Source organism: Sus scrofa, chromosome 12 (genome assembly GCF_054392235.1).
Source record: "Sus scrofa isolate SSC_HxYL_T2T_F1_AM1 chromosome 12, Sscrofa_HxYL_maternal_Yorkshire_Landrace_v2.0, whole genome shotgun sequence".
NCBI lineage: Eukaryota > Metazoa > Chordata > Mammalia > Artiodactyla > Suidae > Sus > Sus scrofa.
Genome location: NC_139394.1, coordinates 4,718,325 through 4,733,750, shown reverse-complemented (window position 1 = coordinate 4,733,750; position 15,426 = coordinate 4,718,325). Strand labels below are relative to the sequence as shown.

Here is a 15,426-nt window from a genome sequence, read left to right as displayed (position 1 = left end):
ACGGGTCATCTCAAGACTCTGGCTGGAAAATGACCGGGGCCTTAAGGGAGGGGGGTGGCAGGGGCGGGGGTGGGGCTGCTAGACTTGGAAATTCAGAAGGTGGACCTTTCGCGCCCCTTGCCTCACTCCATCCTACCAGGAACTCTGTGACGAGGCATTTTTATTTGTCTTTGGCTAATGAGAAAAATGAAATTCCTAGAGATTCATGATTCCTCCAGGGTTCCTAAGGAAACTGGGACTGGGTCTGATTTCTGCTGGAGCCCAGGGCTCCCATTTCAGGATGTCACGGGGGGTCCAGCCACCCACCGCTGTCCTGTCTGATGCCTGGTGAGTCTGGGGAGGAAGGATACCTGAGCAGGCGGCGGCGCGGGGGGGGGGGTGCTCTGAGCCCGCCGCCTGGGTTCTAATCCTCCCTTCCTTCCTGGCTGTGTGATCCTGGGTAAATTACTAAACCTCTCTGTTTCCTAAACTCTGAAGAGGGGAGCAGGATGGGAATGGATCGGATCTGATAGGGTGGCTGCCCAGATGAAAGGAATGGATGCATTAATACGTTGGAAGCGTGTGGAATGGTGCCTGTGTAGGATGGTAGCCATGACAGTACAGATGTTGGCACAGGCTCGAAAACATCCATGTGGAATCACTCTCCCGGGAGCGGGCTGTGACTTGCTTCTCTGGCCTTTCAGTGGCCCTGGTGGTGGGCTGGGGCCAGGGATGTGGTCCGGGTTGGGGTAACCAAAGGAAGCGCCCTCCACCTCCACCCCACTTTGCTGGTACCCCCCCCCCAGGCCCAGAGGGAAAATGCGTTGCCTGGAAACCAGCCAGAGAGGCGGCGTGGGAAAGTCGAGCATGTTACTGGCACAGGTAGCAGCCACTAGACCCACCTACGGTTTATATTTTCAGAATTGTCTTAATTTTTCCAAACCCAGATTCCACGAGGGAGGAGCAGCCACCCCCTTCCTTGCTTCTGCAAGAAGAAGCATCCCTTTGTCTTTTCTATTTGTGGTTCTCAATTGAGTGCGGCAAGTGGGGAAGGGGACCAGGGGCTGTCCTAAACTCAGAGCTTCTTTAGCCCAGGACAAAAATGAAGCTCAACTGGAGGAGGTTTATTTTGGCGGGGGCGGGGGGGTAAGAGAAAGCCCGTGCTTGAAAGAAAACGGACCCTGCAGAGTAGCATGCGACACCTGCTCAACACTTAAAACACCGCCCAGTAGTTCATGAAGTCTCCAGGCTGTTGGGAGCTGTTTCCTGGGAGGGCTCCAGACCCCTGGGGTCTGGGCTTATTCTCCTTTGCTTTCTGAGTATTTCACCCAAAAACCCTGAAGAAGCAAGCCCTGCCTTAAAAGCCCTGGTTTTGAGACTCCCATGTGGCCATCCCATTGGAAAGAGGGAGTTGAATCGGGGGGTTGGATGGGTGGGGGTGGCAGGGGGTGGGGGGGGGTTGGCACTTGGCCATTTTTAAGTTTAGAGATAAGAAATGAAGAGACTGTGATTATAAGATTTTTCCACTCCCCTCTCCCCATTTAGCAGCAAAGGTTCTAACACTGGAGAGCCAGTGTGGGGGGAGCTGGGGGAGGCTAGGGTGCACTGGCTGGTGGGGTGCAGGCACAGAGAAAGTCCCTTCTCTCTTGCTGCCCTTCTCTGCAGTCACAGGCCAACCCCTGATGCCTTGATCCCTGTCACCCCAATCTGCCTTCCGACATTTGTCCATCATGTCATCAGGTTATCATCAGCCGCTGAAAAGGCACCAGTGAGGGCATTTGCTGGGGACAGTGGGTGCAGAGCCTCGTTGGTGTCTTGCTGAGCACGAGCAAGAGAATGCAAAGACGTCCAGGAGTTCCCATCATGGCTCATCAGAAACGAATCTGACTAGCATCCATGAGGATGCAGGTTTGATCCCTGGCCTTGCTCAGTGGGTTAAGGATCCGGCATTGCCGTGAGCTGTGGTGCAGGTCGAAGACGAGGCTCAGATCTGGTGTTGCTGTGGCTGTGGTGTAGGCCGGCAGCTACAGCTCCGTTTGGACCCCTATCCTGGGAACTTCCATATGCCACGGTGTAGCCCTAAAAAAAATCGACAAAAAAAGAAAAAAAAAGAAAGAAAAGAGAGAGAGAGAGAGTGAATGCAAAGATGTCCAGGTGGTACTTATCCACCTGGCTTGAGTTGTCTCAAGGAGCCCAAGACGTGACCCAGGGAATGGATCATCTTGGCTCTTGGCCACGTGGATCCCTGAAGGGGCTCACTGGGGGGTCTCGTGAATGCCTCCTAGCATCTGGACTAAGGCTCCAAGAATCAGGGAAGCAGGGGAGGTGGGGGCTGACTCTCCTCTCCTCCATACCTGGCTCAGCCGCTCGGTACAGACTCACTGAGGCATTGATCTGAAAGCCTCATCATCTCTGAAGGGGGTGTGTCGGCAGGCTCAGCAGGGGCTCCTGGATGGTGGGCTGGGGCATCCAGGACAAAGTTCGCACTGTGGGTGCCGGGCAGGGGGCTTTGAGCCTGTCTCCAGGGAGGTGGGCTGGGTGGAGGAGGAGGCCAAGTCCTTCAGGCTCCAGTGAGACGAGCAGAGGCTCAGCACTGGGGCACGAGAGGCAGCCCCGTCTCAGATGAAAGCCTGCAAGTACGAGAGCCAGCGGGCAGGGCCCACCTGTGGGTCAGGGCTGGGCATCTCTGTGGGCTAGGAGCCAGTCGGCGGAGCAGGACCTTATCTTCTGGGGCACACAGTGGGGACCCTTCAGCTCCAAATAAACGCTGCACCTGCTCTGAGGACACCACAGACGTTTAGCATTTAGTGAACCTTGGAGAAGGGCACCCTCCTTGGGCGGACACAGCCCTGAAGGGCCGAGCAGGTGGACAGAAGGCTCCCCTTCCTTCTGGCAGGTAGCAGCTTGGCAAGCCAGCCTGGCCCGGGTCTCCACTTGTCCCTCATTTGGGGTCTCTTGTGCAGTGGAGAACTTCCACAACCGTACACGGCTGCCCCATTTACGTCCTCTCCAAGTGCCCCCCAGGGTTTGCTCCCTGACCTCACTTTTCTTTACAGCGCTGTCCCCCTTGCTTATCCAGCCTGTAGGAACCAGGTGGGCCCCAGGTCCCCTCAGTGCAAGGCCACTTGGGAAGGTGGCATCTGCTGTCTGGGGGCGTTCCTCTCCGGGCTCAGACTCTGAAGGGCTCTTCTCTCAGTAACTTAGGGGTGCCGCCAGGCCGGGGGAACTGCCCGCTCACCATGCCCCTGCCTTTCGACCTCGTCTACACCGACTACCACGGCCTGCAGCAGATGAAGCAGCACATGGGACTGTCCTTCAAGAAATACCGGTGAGAGGGCCACAGGGGGTGGGGGGAGGGTGGGGTTGCAGCCCCCGACAATGTGCACAGTGCCCCCGGGCTCTGGCTGGCTGGCTGCCGCTGCCCGCTGGGCCCCAAGGTGGGGGATGAGGGATGTGGTGGAGAGAAGGCCCCCCCCCCCCCCACTGCCAGCTTCCTTCCCAGACAGCTCTGCCTCCTGGCCAAGGCTGACTTGATGACAATTAATAAGCCACAGCCGGGTGCTCCAGGGCCCCCCTGCTGCAGGCTGGCGGGGTAGGGGGGGGTTGAGGTCAGAGCCGACCTGGAGGGAGGGGCAGAGGAACGGCCAGCGGGAGAGCTGGGCAGGTAACCCTGCAGGTGTGACCCCTGCGTGTGGGGACCCAGCAGCCCCCTCCCCACTCCCTCCTCCACCCCACCCCACCCCCTCAGGCTACAGGAAGGCCATTGCCATGCCACCCCGGCTCCTTTCTCTCTGCAGGAAACGGGCTTAATTCAGCACAGAGAGCCCCGCTATTTATTGCTTTTGTCCCATTGACTCCCCCGTGATTTTATTAGCAAAAAAGAAGGGACAGGCTGCGTTATTGCTTTTATTATTAATGCGCATTTTCCTTACGCGCTCCTGGCCTCCTCTTCCCACCCCTGCCTCTTCTCCCGGGAAGGAGTGCCCATCTCAGCGCTCTGTGACAATTCTGGGTCACCGGCAAGGACTCTGGGTGCCTCCTTGCAGGGGTGTCGGAGTCTCAGTGGTTTTCTTTAGGTGCCCCCTCCCGGGGTGGCCCAGGTGGAGGGGATGGTTCTGGACTTTGGCCCTTTGAAAGTGGCCTGAGGGGAGGATAGCCCCTCTCCCCGCCCCCCCACCCCTGCCGGGAGGCCCCCCTCCCTGAAGTGGCCAGACTTGCAGAGGAGACCCTGAGGCATGATGGGGCCAGGGCCATTCCTGGCTGGTCCCCAGAGCTGCTCTTCTGCATCTGAGCCCAGATAGATCAGGCACATCTGGGGCTGTCAGGCTCCTGGGCAGAGGGGCTTTGCGTTCCCTGGGGCAGTGGGCCGGACCCCACTCCAGGCAGGGTCTCCCCTTCTAGGCTCCCTCCTACGCAGCTGTGAAAACCAAGTTTCTGAGTTAGCGGTCCATGGTTCGGGTGTATCCATGAGACCCTGAGACAGCCGGTGGGCGGTTGTTATTCCCCCCGGCAGATGGAGAGGCTGACCCAGGGAGGTCAAGGCACTTCCCTGTGACCCCACAGCCAGCTAGTGTCTGAGCCCAGGCCCTGACCACGCATATGCTACGCTGCTCAGCCACCTTCCGGTTACAGCCCAGGGAGACCCAGGGAGGTTGGTGACCTTGGCCCCTGGGGTGTGTGGGGGAGGCAGGTGCCGCATCCGGGTCATTGACACCTTCGGGACGGAACCTGCGTACAACCACGAGGAGTACGCCACGCTGCACGGCTACCGGACCAACTGGGGCTACTGGAACCTCAACCCCAAACAGTTCATGACCATGTTCCGTGAGTGTCTGGCTTGGGGGGAGGGGGTGGGGGTGGGCCGGTGGGGCCCCTCAGAGGTGGCCGCAGCGGAGGCAGGTCCCACTCCTTCCTCTCCTTCCTCCCGGGGTCTGTGCGGGGAAGGGGGCAGCCTGGCCTGGCGGGAAGCGTGGTGACCTTTCCAACATCGGGAGGTCATAGCCTTTGTCCTCCTGGAGCACAGGTTGCTCTAAAAAGTGGCTGAGCACAGGCTTCCAGAGCCAAGAGACCTTCCAGAAAGAAAGACATTCCAGGTGGAATGAGAGTGGTGAGGGCAGCATCGGCAGGCTTTCTAAGCAGAGGGAATAGGCGTTGCAAAGATGGAGCTGGAAAGAACCAGAAGGTTCTGGAAATGCGAGGCTCCACCACTGGGGATGATGGGAGTAAGGCTGTGGGTGGGGGGGCTGGGGCCCCTGTGGATGATGGGCTTCAGCCAAGAGGTGCCATTCGGGGCCATAGCTTTTGCGATTTTTAATGAGATTCTAAAATATAAACACACTGACCTCCCCGCTTACAAGCGGCGTGCTGAAAATAATGTAACCTTTCCTTGACAACGCGGGGTCAAGGCTCGCTCTCTCTGGTGGGGGGCCTGCCCTGCGGGGACAGCGGAGGCATGCAGAGCCGTGTCCCCTGCCAAGTGGCCCCTTCTCCTGTCACTTCTGATGTGGCGCCTTTTCTCCTAGCTGGGAGCCTGGCAGCTGTCACTTTGAATCCTTGTCAGTCCGTCTGCCTCCAGCCGCCGCTCGCACATGTAATTGGCGGCTCTTTGAAGGCTGCGGGTCAGAAGGCCAGATAAGCACCCTCGTAAGGATCGTCTCTAAATGAGGAGCAGGAGTTCCCGTGGTGGCGCAGTGGTTAGCAAAGCCGACTAGGAACCATGTGGTTGCGGGTTCGATCCCTGGCCTCGCTCCGTGGGTTAAGGATCCGGCGTTGCTGTGACCTGTGGTGTAGGCTGGCGGCTACACCTCCGATGAGACCCCTAGCCTGGGAACCTCCATGTGCTGAGGCGTGGCCCTAAAAAGACAAATAAAATAAAAAATTAATTAATTAAGAGCAAACTCAGTTCTGGGCAGGGTCCCCAGGAACTTGCTTATAAGAAAAGTAGCTGATCTTTCCTCACCTGTCAAACGAATGCCTGCCTCCCTTTTGGGTGCTTGCCATCTTTGTCTTCCTCTTTCGGGTTCTAAGCTACGTTAGAGGCAGATGAGATTTCTTTCTTTCTATTTTTTTTTTTTCCATGTTGGTGTTTTTTTTTTTGTTTGTTGGTTTGTTTGGCCAAGCCCATGGCATGTGGAAGTTACCGGGCCAGGGATCGAACTCAAGCCACAGCAGCCACCTAAGCCGCTGCAGTGACAATGCCACCGGATCCTTAACCCAGTGCGCCACAAGAGAACTCCTGAGATTTCTGAATAATAGCTAAGTGATGGCTTGATTGGATCCCAGAAAGTTGGGCAGGTGGGAAGGCTCCTGGGAGTCCCGTCAAGGAAACTGAGGCCCAGAGCTGTGGAATGTCACGTTTGAGATCACGTGGTTCGGTGGGGACCAGCCTCCCTCCCCAAGGCCCATTGCAAGGTTGCATGTGGCTTCTCCAGAAGAGGGACTGTCCTACTAGGTCTTTTGGTGGCATTGGACCCCCAGCAGAGTGATTGGAGTGGGGTGGGTCCTGAAGAGATTTCTGGAGGGAAAGGAAACTTGAAGAGGGGTCAGTGGTGGTGACACGGCAGGCTACGTAAACAGCAGATGTGGTAGCAGAGAGGAAAAACTGTGGGAGCAGAGGGGTGGGGTCTTTTAGCAAAGATTCCTGAGTGTACATGGGATACAGTGATGCAAGGTTCACTGTAAGTTCTTCCGCTGAGGAATATCGTGGAGAAAAAGTTTTTTGAGATACATTCTTTTGGCAGACTGCAGATGGCCAAAGGGGCAGTGGTAGAGGAGGGGGTAAGCAGGCTATGGGCCAAGAGCCTCCTGTAATAATCTACACTGAGAAAATGAGGCCTTGCCCTGGGATCAAACCTGGCAAACTCCTACTCATCCTACAAAACCCCACGTCAAATGTCCCTTCTTTTTACCATTGCTTTCACCGATCACCTTATCTACTCCAGGCAGAATGTTTTTATAACTCTTACATTTAATCCTATTAAAACATGTTATTGAAATAGGAGAGTTATTTGCTTATACCTTTATTTCCACTGATAGATTATGTATCACTCAAAAAAGGAGCCACTGACTGAATTTATCTTTATACCCTTGGAGCCTATCAGGGTCCTCAGAAAATGTTAATTGGGAGTTCCCATTTTGGCGCAGAGGAAAAAAATCTGACTCGTATCCATGATGATGCGGGTTCGATCCCCGGCCTTGCTCAGTGGGTCGGGGATCCATCATGGCCATGAGCTGTGGTGTAGGTTGCAGATGCTGCTTGGATCCCGAGTTGCTGCTATGGTGTAGGCCAGCAGCTGTAGCTCTGATTTATCCTATAGCCTGGGAACCTCCATGTGCCGCAGGTGCGGCCCTGGAAAAAAAAGTTAATTGACTGAATAAATTAAAGAAAGGCTTGCCTGTCTTGATGACATACCCCGTTCAGGAAGAGACACCTGAGTATTCCTTTTTCCTCATCGGGCCAGTTGATTTCCCCAAGAGCTAACTGGGAGCTAACTGGCGGCCTCCCCCACCTGGCCCCGCCTCCAGGAGCTCACACTTAATGGTCCCTGTCATTTTAATTGGCTGCAGTACTTCCCTGCCTTACCCACTGGTTTAGCTAATGGATCTAAACCTGTCCCTTTTGCTGGAGTTGGTGGAATGAGGGATTCTTCAGTTCTGAGAGTGGGGAGGGAATGGTGAGAGCGGGAGAGAGGCCTGGCTGCAGCCTCGCTGAAGCCAGAGGGTCGGGACAGAGGACAGGGTGGATCAGAGCAGAGAAACGGGGTCGGCGAGGGTCTGATCTGCCCTCCTGGGGCCTCTGCCCGACTGGGCAGAGCCTCCTGAGACAGGAGAGCTGCCTGAGCCCTGACCATCGCGGAAACAACTCCAGGCCTCCAGGGCCCCCCTTATGCCTCTGAAGCCCTAGGGGAGAGGTGGCTTTGCAGGCAGCCAAGGCCTAGCCGTGGAGTGATGGGATTTTCAGACTCAAGAATCCGTGACCTTTCTGGGGCACTTGGATAGAAACCCCCCGCCCCCCGGCCAAGGTACACCAGATATGATTACAAATTTTGTCAGTGTTAGGGGGGTCGGACAGAAATACTACGTTAAACTTACACTTTCGATTAAAGTATACATCCCAGGAGTTCCCGTCATGGCTCAGTAGTTAATGAACCCAACTAGCATCCATGAGGATGCGGGTTCGATCCCTGCCCTCACTCAGTGGGTTAAGGATCTGGGGTTACCGAGAGCTGTGGTGTAGGTCATAGACTCGGCTTGGGTCCTGCATTGCTGTGCCTATGGTGTAGGCTGGCAGCTACAGCTCTGATTCGACCCCTAGCCTGGGAACCTCCATATGCCGCCAGTGTGGCCCTAAAAGACCAAAAAAAAAAAAGACAAAAAATTTAAGAAGTATCCGTCCCAGTTTCCGAGATGCGGAAACAACGTGCATCTGAAACAAAGAAACAGGGTGGGTGGCATCAGCGCAGCAGGGCAACCAAGGCTGGTGTGGCTGTGGCCAGCCCTCTCCCCACAGCCCCTCCCGCCTGGGAAGGTAGAGCAGATTTAATTGGTTCCACCAGCCTTCAATTCAGGGTCCTCTGCATGAAAGGGAAGCCCGCATGCCCCGCAAATGGATGGCACTTGTGCTGGGGCAGCCAGGGCTAACCTGTGCCGTTCCTGGGCGTGGCCGAGGGGTGGGAGCCCCAGCTGGTCCGCATTTCCTGGCCCTGGTGCGCTGAGTTCTGGGAGGAGTGGGTCTGGGTGCCGTCTGCGTGTTGACAGAGACCTGGGGGTCTCCTAGGGGGCCGCAGTGGACCGGCCCCCCAAGGGAGGGCACACAGACCCCAGAGGCGGTTTCTGGGGGGAGAGAAGGCCTATGAGTGGGATTTTCTCATCCAGAAAAAGGGCGGAGGATGCTCCCAGCAGAGGGGGGAGCAGGGGAGAAGCCTGCAGGGTGAAAGGGAAGATAAATTCATGTATTTGTGAGCCAGCTGGCCAGGCGTTCCGCGGCGCCAGGGACACAGACAGCGCTCCTGCCTTCGTGGGGCTTCGATTCTGACAATAATACACGAGCGAATCAATAGTGTGTCTGGTGAGCGGGAGCCGGGACCGAAAAATAAAGCAGGGAAGGAAGAAAGGGGGCCTGGGGTCGGGAAGGACCTGAGCAGGGCCCTGTGAGCCAGGAGCTGCCTGGAGGGAGGGTGGGGAGGCGGGAAGAGATGCCGCGGAAGGGGACCTGGGGGTGGTCCTGTAACTTACTGGGGGGACTTTGACTTATGGGGCCACCGCAGGGTTTGTGCAGAGGAGGGACCTGATTGAACCTAGATTTGAAAGGGTCGCGTGGGAGAAAGGACAGGGCCCGGGAACCTGGGAGATGGTCCTGGGCCAGGCGCCCTTGATGGAGCCGATGTGAGAGACCCGACCTGGGGTGACCTGGGGTGACGGGCTGAGGATGGAAACACAGGAGTGCGGGCAGAGGGGGGAGCCTGAGCCCCCCCGGGTCTGAGCAAAGCGGGAGGGAGGATTGCGATGGAGCAGGGGCCCGGCCACGTCCCGTGACCTGTGCCTCCGTCTCCTCATCCGGAAACCAGCCAGGGACCACAAGTTCCCTTCTGCTCCAAGGCTTCGAGACGGCCTCTGGGAGAGGGGTTTTGCCCAGAGCCCGGCACTGATGGGTGGACGCTCTCTCCCCAAAGCCGGACCCCTCAGCTCGCAGCCCCCCTGCCCCTCCCGCCCAGGGCAGGGCTGTGGCTGTCTGGTAACCCCCTCCCCGACCTCGTGGTCTGGCTGCAGCTCACACTCCGGACAACTCCTTCATGGGCTTCGTGTCCGAGGAGCTCAACGAGACGGAGAAGCAGCTCATCAAAGGGGGCAAGGCCGGCAACATGGCCGTGGTCTACGGCAAGGATGCCAGCATCTGGAAGGTGAGCCCCGCGCGGCCCAGCTCCAGCCCTCGGCCCCCCGAGCGCCCAGCCCCCCGGGTTCGGCTCCCATCCACCACCCCCAGCCCTGGACGGTAGAACACGGCCCCCTCATGGGTGGAAAAAGGGGCCCCTAGCAGCCAGGACATCCTGGCCTGGGGGCTCACAACCGTTCCCCTCCCTGCCCCCGCTCTTTGCTTGCAACAAGCTCAGGTGTCCTTTATGGAGGACTGTGACTTCACCCTGCACCTCCCAGGACGGGTCCCTACATGCTCGAACCCAGCCGAGACGTGGGGATTCTGTGGTGGGAGGCGGTGCAGAGGCAAGAAAGGACTAGGGAGGGGCCCGGGTCCCCCAGGAAGCACGGCCTGCGTGGGAGGTTGCCCACTCACCTCACCTGGGCACTAACCTGTTGTCTCTCCTCTTTCCGCTCTGCCCCCCCCGGCACCGAGGCAGCTCCAGGTGAGGGGATGCATGCTCCCTCCTCCCCGTCTGAGGGTCTCCCCTGGGGGTGCTCCCGGCTCGGGCTTTCTCGGGTTGGTGGCTCCTGTGGAAGGACCAAAGTGGGAGGAGGGCGATGGGGACAGCGGGGCTCAGGCGGGCTCCTCCAGGGTCAAAGGCAGGCAGCTTGAGGTTAAAGGTTAATAATAGGAGTTCCCATTGTGGCTCAGTGGTTAACAAATCCGACTAAGAACCATGAGGTTGTGGGTTCAATCCCTGGCCTCGCTCAGTGGGTGAAGGATCTGGCGTTGCCGTGAGCTGTGATGTAGGTCACAGATGCAGCCTGGATTCTGCATGGCTGTGGCTGTGGTGTAGGCCGGTAGCTGTAGCTCTGATTGGACCCCTAGCCTGGGAACCTCCATATGCCGTGGGTGCAGCCCTGAAAAGACAAAAGGCAAATAATAATCATAATAATTATGATTATTATTAAGCAAAAAAAGAAAATGTATTGAGATAAGTTAATGATTCTCTCACTACCGATTAGGACTAGGTCCGGCTGTCCCAGGAGAGCCGCTAAGAGTAGCGGCTGGGACAGGGTGGAGGTCCGTTGGCTTTCCTGTCCACACACCCTGGAGCTGACAGTCCTGAATGAACCCCCAGGGCCCTTCTCCCCTGGTTGACCCACCCAGGCTTGCCTCCTGGTTTAAGGTGACCATAGACGTGGGAGTTGCGTTGTGGCTCAGCAGGTCAGGAACCTGACACAGGGTCCGTGAGGATGCGGGTTGGATCCTTGGCTCAGTGGGCTAAGGATCCGGCATTGCTACGACCTCTGGCATAGGTCACAGACGTGGCTTGGATCGGGTGTCGCTGTGGCTGTGGTGCAGGCAGGGACTTTCGTATGCCGGGGGTGTGGCAGTAAAAAGAAAGAAGCTGACCCCAGACGGTTCAGTCATCCACCTGCCTTCCAGCGGGAGGAGGAGGAAGGCGCAGCGGAGGGCCAGGTGTAGGGACATTTCCTGAACCGTAGGAATCTCTTCCCCATACAGCATGTGGCTAGGGGTCGGTCCCATGGCTGTGCCCAGTCTCAGGGGAGGCTGGAAGGGGCTGTGGTCCAGGCAGCCATGTGCCCAGCTCAGTCCTGGAGTCCTGTGGCTGAAGAAGTGGGAGAAAAGAGAGGTAACGGGACATCTCCAGGTCTGTGTGGCAATGAGTCATGGCGATGCTGATACTGGCTCATCCAGGGCTCTCTGCTGCCAGGTGCTGGCTTGTATTTGCTCACTTGGCCATCAGCTATGAGGTTAGAGTGACAAGCTAGTTAAATGGTGGGGCTGGGGTTTGAACCCACGTCTGACTCCAGAACCCGGACACTGAACTCCGACTCTACTTACCTCCCCAGTTATGACACCTCAGATGGTGGCAGAGAGACGATCTAGGGGCTGGACTCAAGGTCCAAGCCCTGACTGAGTGCCCACTGCGGGGCACAGGGAGAGGGACGCGGGTTGTTCTATTATGATGCAGAACAAGCTGGCTGCCAGGATGCCTGGGGCGCTGGGCAAGGAGAGAGCAGGACGGTGCCTGCTTGTACCAGAAAACACTGCTAAGAAACTGCCCCAAGAGAATGGGAGGCTAGGAAGTCTGGGAAGAGAACGGTTTTATCTCTAGCCCAGGAGCTTCTGGGGTAGCCCGGAGCAAGGCTGTTCAGCTGTGGACCTCAAAGAAGCTGCTTCCGAAAAAAGACATCTTTGCTGTGGTTTTTGTGACCTAAGGAAGGCAGAGGTGGCCAGATGAAGAAAGGGATGACAGCAGCAGCCTGGCACCATGCAGAGGTCAGGGGACCAGGCTGCAGAGACGCAAAGGAGAGGGACTGTGGGGTTGTCACATCCTCGGGGGCAGCAGCCGGGATCAGGACGGGGGCTTTGGCGAATGTTGTACCGAGGAGGCTGGTCTTAGCCTGGGTCCCCGAGCTGCTGGAGGCTGAGGCTTCGATGTTGCTGTTTCCTTAGAGTTTCTCCCAGGGAGCTGGGGTGAGGGGTGGCAGAGAGGTGGCTTGTCCAGGCGCAGGCAAACCCATCCTCGCTGCTCGAGGAAACATTCCAGACGTCAGAAAGCACCCCTGGGGACGCCGAGGTGGACTTTCCAAACAGCAGCTCAGCTCTGGGTTTCTTGGTTGGTGTTTCTTCCTCCTCAAGTTCACTGCGTATAATTGACGGGGAGAAATTGTATGTGTTTAAGATGTACCACACGGTGGCTTGATAAGCATATATATGGGGAAATGAGTACCACAATCAAGCTAATTAACACATCTATCCCTCGTGTAGTTATCGTGTGTGTGTGTGTGTGTGTGTGTGTGTGTGTGTGTGTGGTGTGAGAACATTTCAGGTCAACTCTCTCAGCAAATTGCAAGTATACGATACAGTTTTATGAACTGCAGTCACCACCCACAGCCCCTGACACTCTCCATTCTACTGTTTCTGTGTATTTGGCTCTTTTAGAGCCTGCACATGAATGAGGTCATGCAGTATTTTTCTAACTCAGTCTTAAATAATGAGCCTTTATTTAGTTATTTATTTAGTCTTTTTCGGGCCGCACCTGTGGCATAGGGAGGTTCCCAGGTGAGGGGGTCTAATCGGAGCTGCAGCTGCCGGCCTCCACCACAGCCACAGCCACGCCAGATCCAAGCCGTGTCTGCCACCTACACCACAGCTCATGGCAATGCCAGATCCCTAACCCACGGAGCAAGGCCAGGGATCGAACCTACATCCTCGTGGATACCAATTGGATTCCTTTCTGCTGCACCACAGTGGGAACACCTGCTTTTTATTTCTAGCATTTCCATTTGGTTTCCAATATTATTTTCTGTTTTTAGACTATATTTAGCATATCTACTCTGGCACCTAGATTTTCTCTGAATCCGTTTTTATTGTCTGTTTCTCAGGTATTGATCATATAGCCTTGTCTCCTGATGTACTTGATTTTGTTAAGAAATCAAGGTATTTAAAATTTTAATTTAAAAACCTATTTTGGGGAGTTCCCGTCATGGCTCAATGGTTAACGAACCCGACTAGCATCCAGTAGGGATGGGGGTTCAATCCCTGGCCTTGCTCAGTGGGTTAAGGATCCGGCATTGCCATGAGCTGTGGTGTAGTTCACAGACGTGGCTTGGATCTGACGTGGCTGTGGCTGTGGCTGTGGCTGTGGCATAGGCTGGCAGCTGCAGCTCCAATTGGGCCCCTAGTCTGGGAACCTCCATATGCCGTGGGTGCGGCCCTAAAAAGACCAAATAAATAAATAAATAATAAACACCTATTTTTGGACGTTGCCGTGTGGCACAGTGGATGAAGGATCTGGTGTTTCGGCAGCTGTGGCACAGGTTGCAGACGTGGTGCAGGTTCAGTCCCACCCAGGAACTTCCACATGCCGCAGGTGTGGCCAGAATAAATACATAAATGAAAATTTAGATAAACAATTTTTAGCAGCTTTTTTTTTTTTTTTTCCCCACTGTACAGCAAGGGGGTCAGGTCATCCTTAGATGTATACATTGCAGTTACAGTTTTTTTCCCCCACCCTTTCTTCTGTTGCGACATGAGTATCTAGACATAGTTCTCAATGCTATTCAGCAGGATCTCCTTGTAAATCTATTCTAGGTTGTGTCTGATAAGCCCAAGCTCCCGATCCCTCCCACTCCCTCCCCCTCCCATCAGGCAGCCACAAGTCTGTTCTCCAAGTCCATGATTTTCTTTTCTGAGGAGATGTTCATTTGTGCTGGATATTAGATTCCAGTTATAAGTGATATCATATGGTATTTGTCTTTGTCTTTCTGGCTCATTTCACTCAGCATGAGATTCTCTAGTTCCATCCATGTTGCTGCAAATGGCATGATGTCATCCTTTTTTATGGCTGAGTAGTATTCCATTGTGTATATATACCACATCTTCCGAATCCAATCATCTGTCGATGGACATTTGGATTGTTTCCATGTCCTGGCTATTGTGAATAGGGCTGCAATGAACATGCGGGTGCATGTGTCTCTTTTAAGTAGAGCTTTGTCCGGATAGATGCCCAAGAGTGGGATTGCAGGGTCATATGGAAGTTCTATGTATAGATTTCTAAGGTATCTCCAAACTGTTCTCCATAGTGGCTGTACCAGTTTACATTCCCACCAGCAGTGCAGGAGGGTTCCCTTTTCTCCACAGCCCCTCCAGCACTTGTTATTTGTGGATTTATTAATGATGGCCATTCTGACTGGTGTGAGGTGGTATCTCATGGTAGTTTTGATTTGCATTTCTCTTATCATCAGCGATGTTGAGCATTTTTTCATGTGTTTGTTGGCCATCTGTATATCTTCCTTGGAGAAATGTCTATTCAGGTCTTTTGCCCATTTTTCCATTGATTGATTGGTTTTTTTGCTGTTGAGTTGTATAAGTTGCTTGTATATTCTAGAGATTAAGCCCTTGTCGGTTGCATCATTTGAAACTATTTTCTCCCATTCTGTAAGTTGTCTTTTTGTTTTCTTTTTGGTTTCCTTTGCTGTGCAAAAGCTTTTCAGTTTGATGAGGTCCCATGGGTTTATTTTTGCTCTAATTTCTATTGCTTTGGGAGACTGACCTGAGAAAATATTCATGATGTTGATGTCAGAGAGTGTTTTGCCTATGTTTTCTTCTAGGAGTTTGATGGTGTCCTGTCGTATGTGTAAGTCTTTCAGCCATTTGGAGTTTATTTTTGTGCATGGTGTGAGGGTGTGTTCTAGTTTCATTGCTTTGCATGCAGCTGTCCAGGTTTCCCAGCAATGCTTGCTGAATAGACTTTCTTTTTCCCATTTTATGTTCTTGCCTCCCTTGTCAAAGATTAATTGACCATAGGTGTCAGGGTTTATTTCCGGATTCTCTGTTCTGTTCCATTGGTCTGTCTGTCTGTTTTGATACCAGTACCACACTGTTTTGATGGCTGTGGCTTTGTAGTATTTCTTGAAGTCTGGGAGAGTGATGCCTCCTGCTTGGTTTTTGTTTCTCAGGATTGCTTTGGCGATTCTGGGTCTTTTGTGGTTCCATATAAATGTTTGGATTGTTTGTTCTAGTTCTGTGAACAATGTCATGGGTAATTTGATAGGGAT

The 15,426-nt window shown here is 54.7% G+C and overlaps 1 protein-coding gene across 3 annotated transcripts in view; it reads left to right on the top strand.

The window, feature by feature from the left end:
- MGAT5B (alpha-1,6-mannosylglycoprotein 6-beta-N-acetylglucosaminyltransferase B) overlaps positions 1–15,426 on the top strand; it is a 74,965-nt gene that overhangs the window by 43,540 nt on the left and 15,999 nt on the right. For all 3 annotated transcript variants that reach the window (XM_084983645.1, XM_021066557.2, XM_021066556.2), the window contains 3 exons: positions 3,176–3,307; positions 4,670–4,803; positions 9,748–9,878. In XM_084983645.1, the coding sequence (XP_084839771.1) occupies positions 3,176–3,307; positions 4,670–4,803; positions 9,748–9,878 (397 nt within the window). The remainder of the gene's footprint in view (positions 1–3,175; positions 3,308–4,669; positions 4,804–9,747; positions 9,879–15,426) is intronic.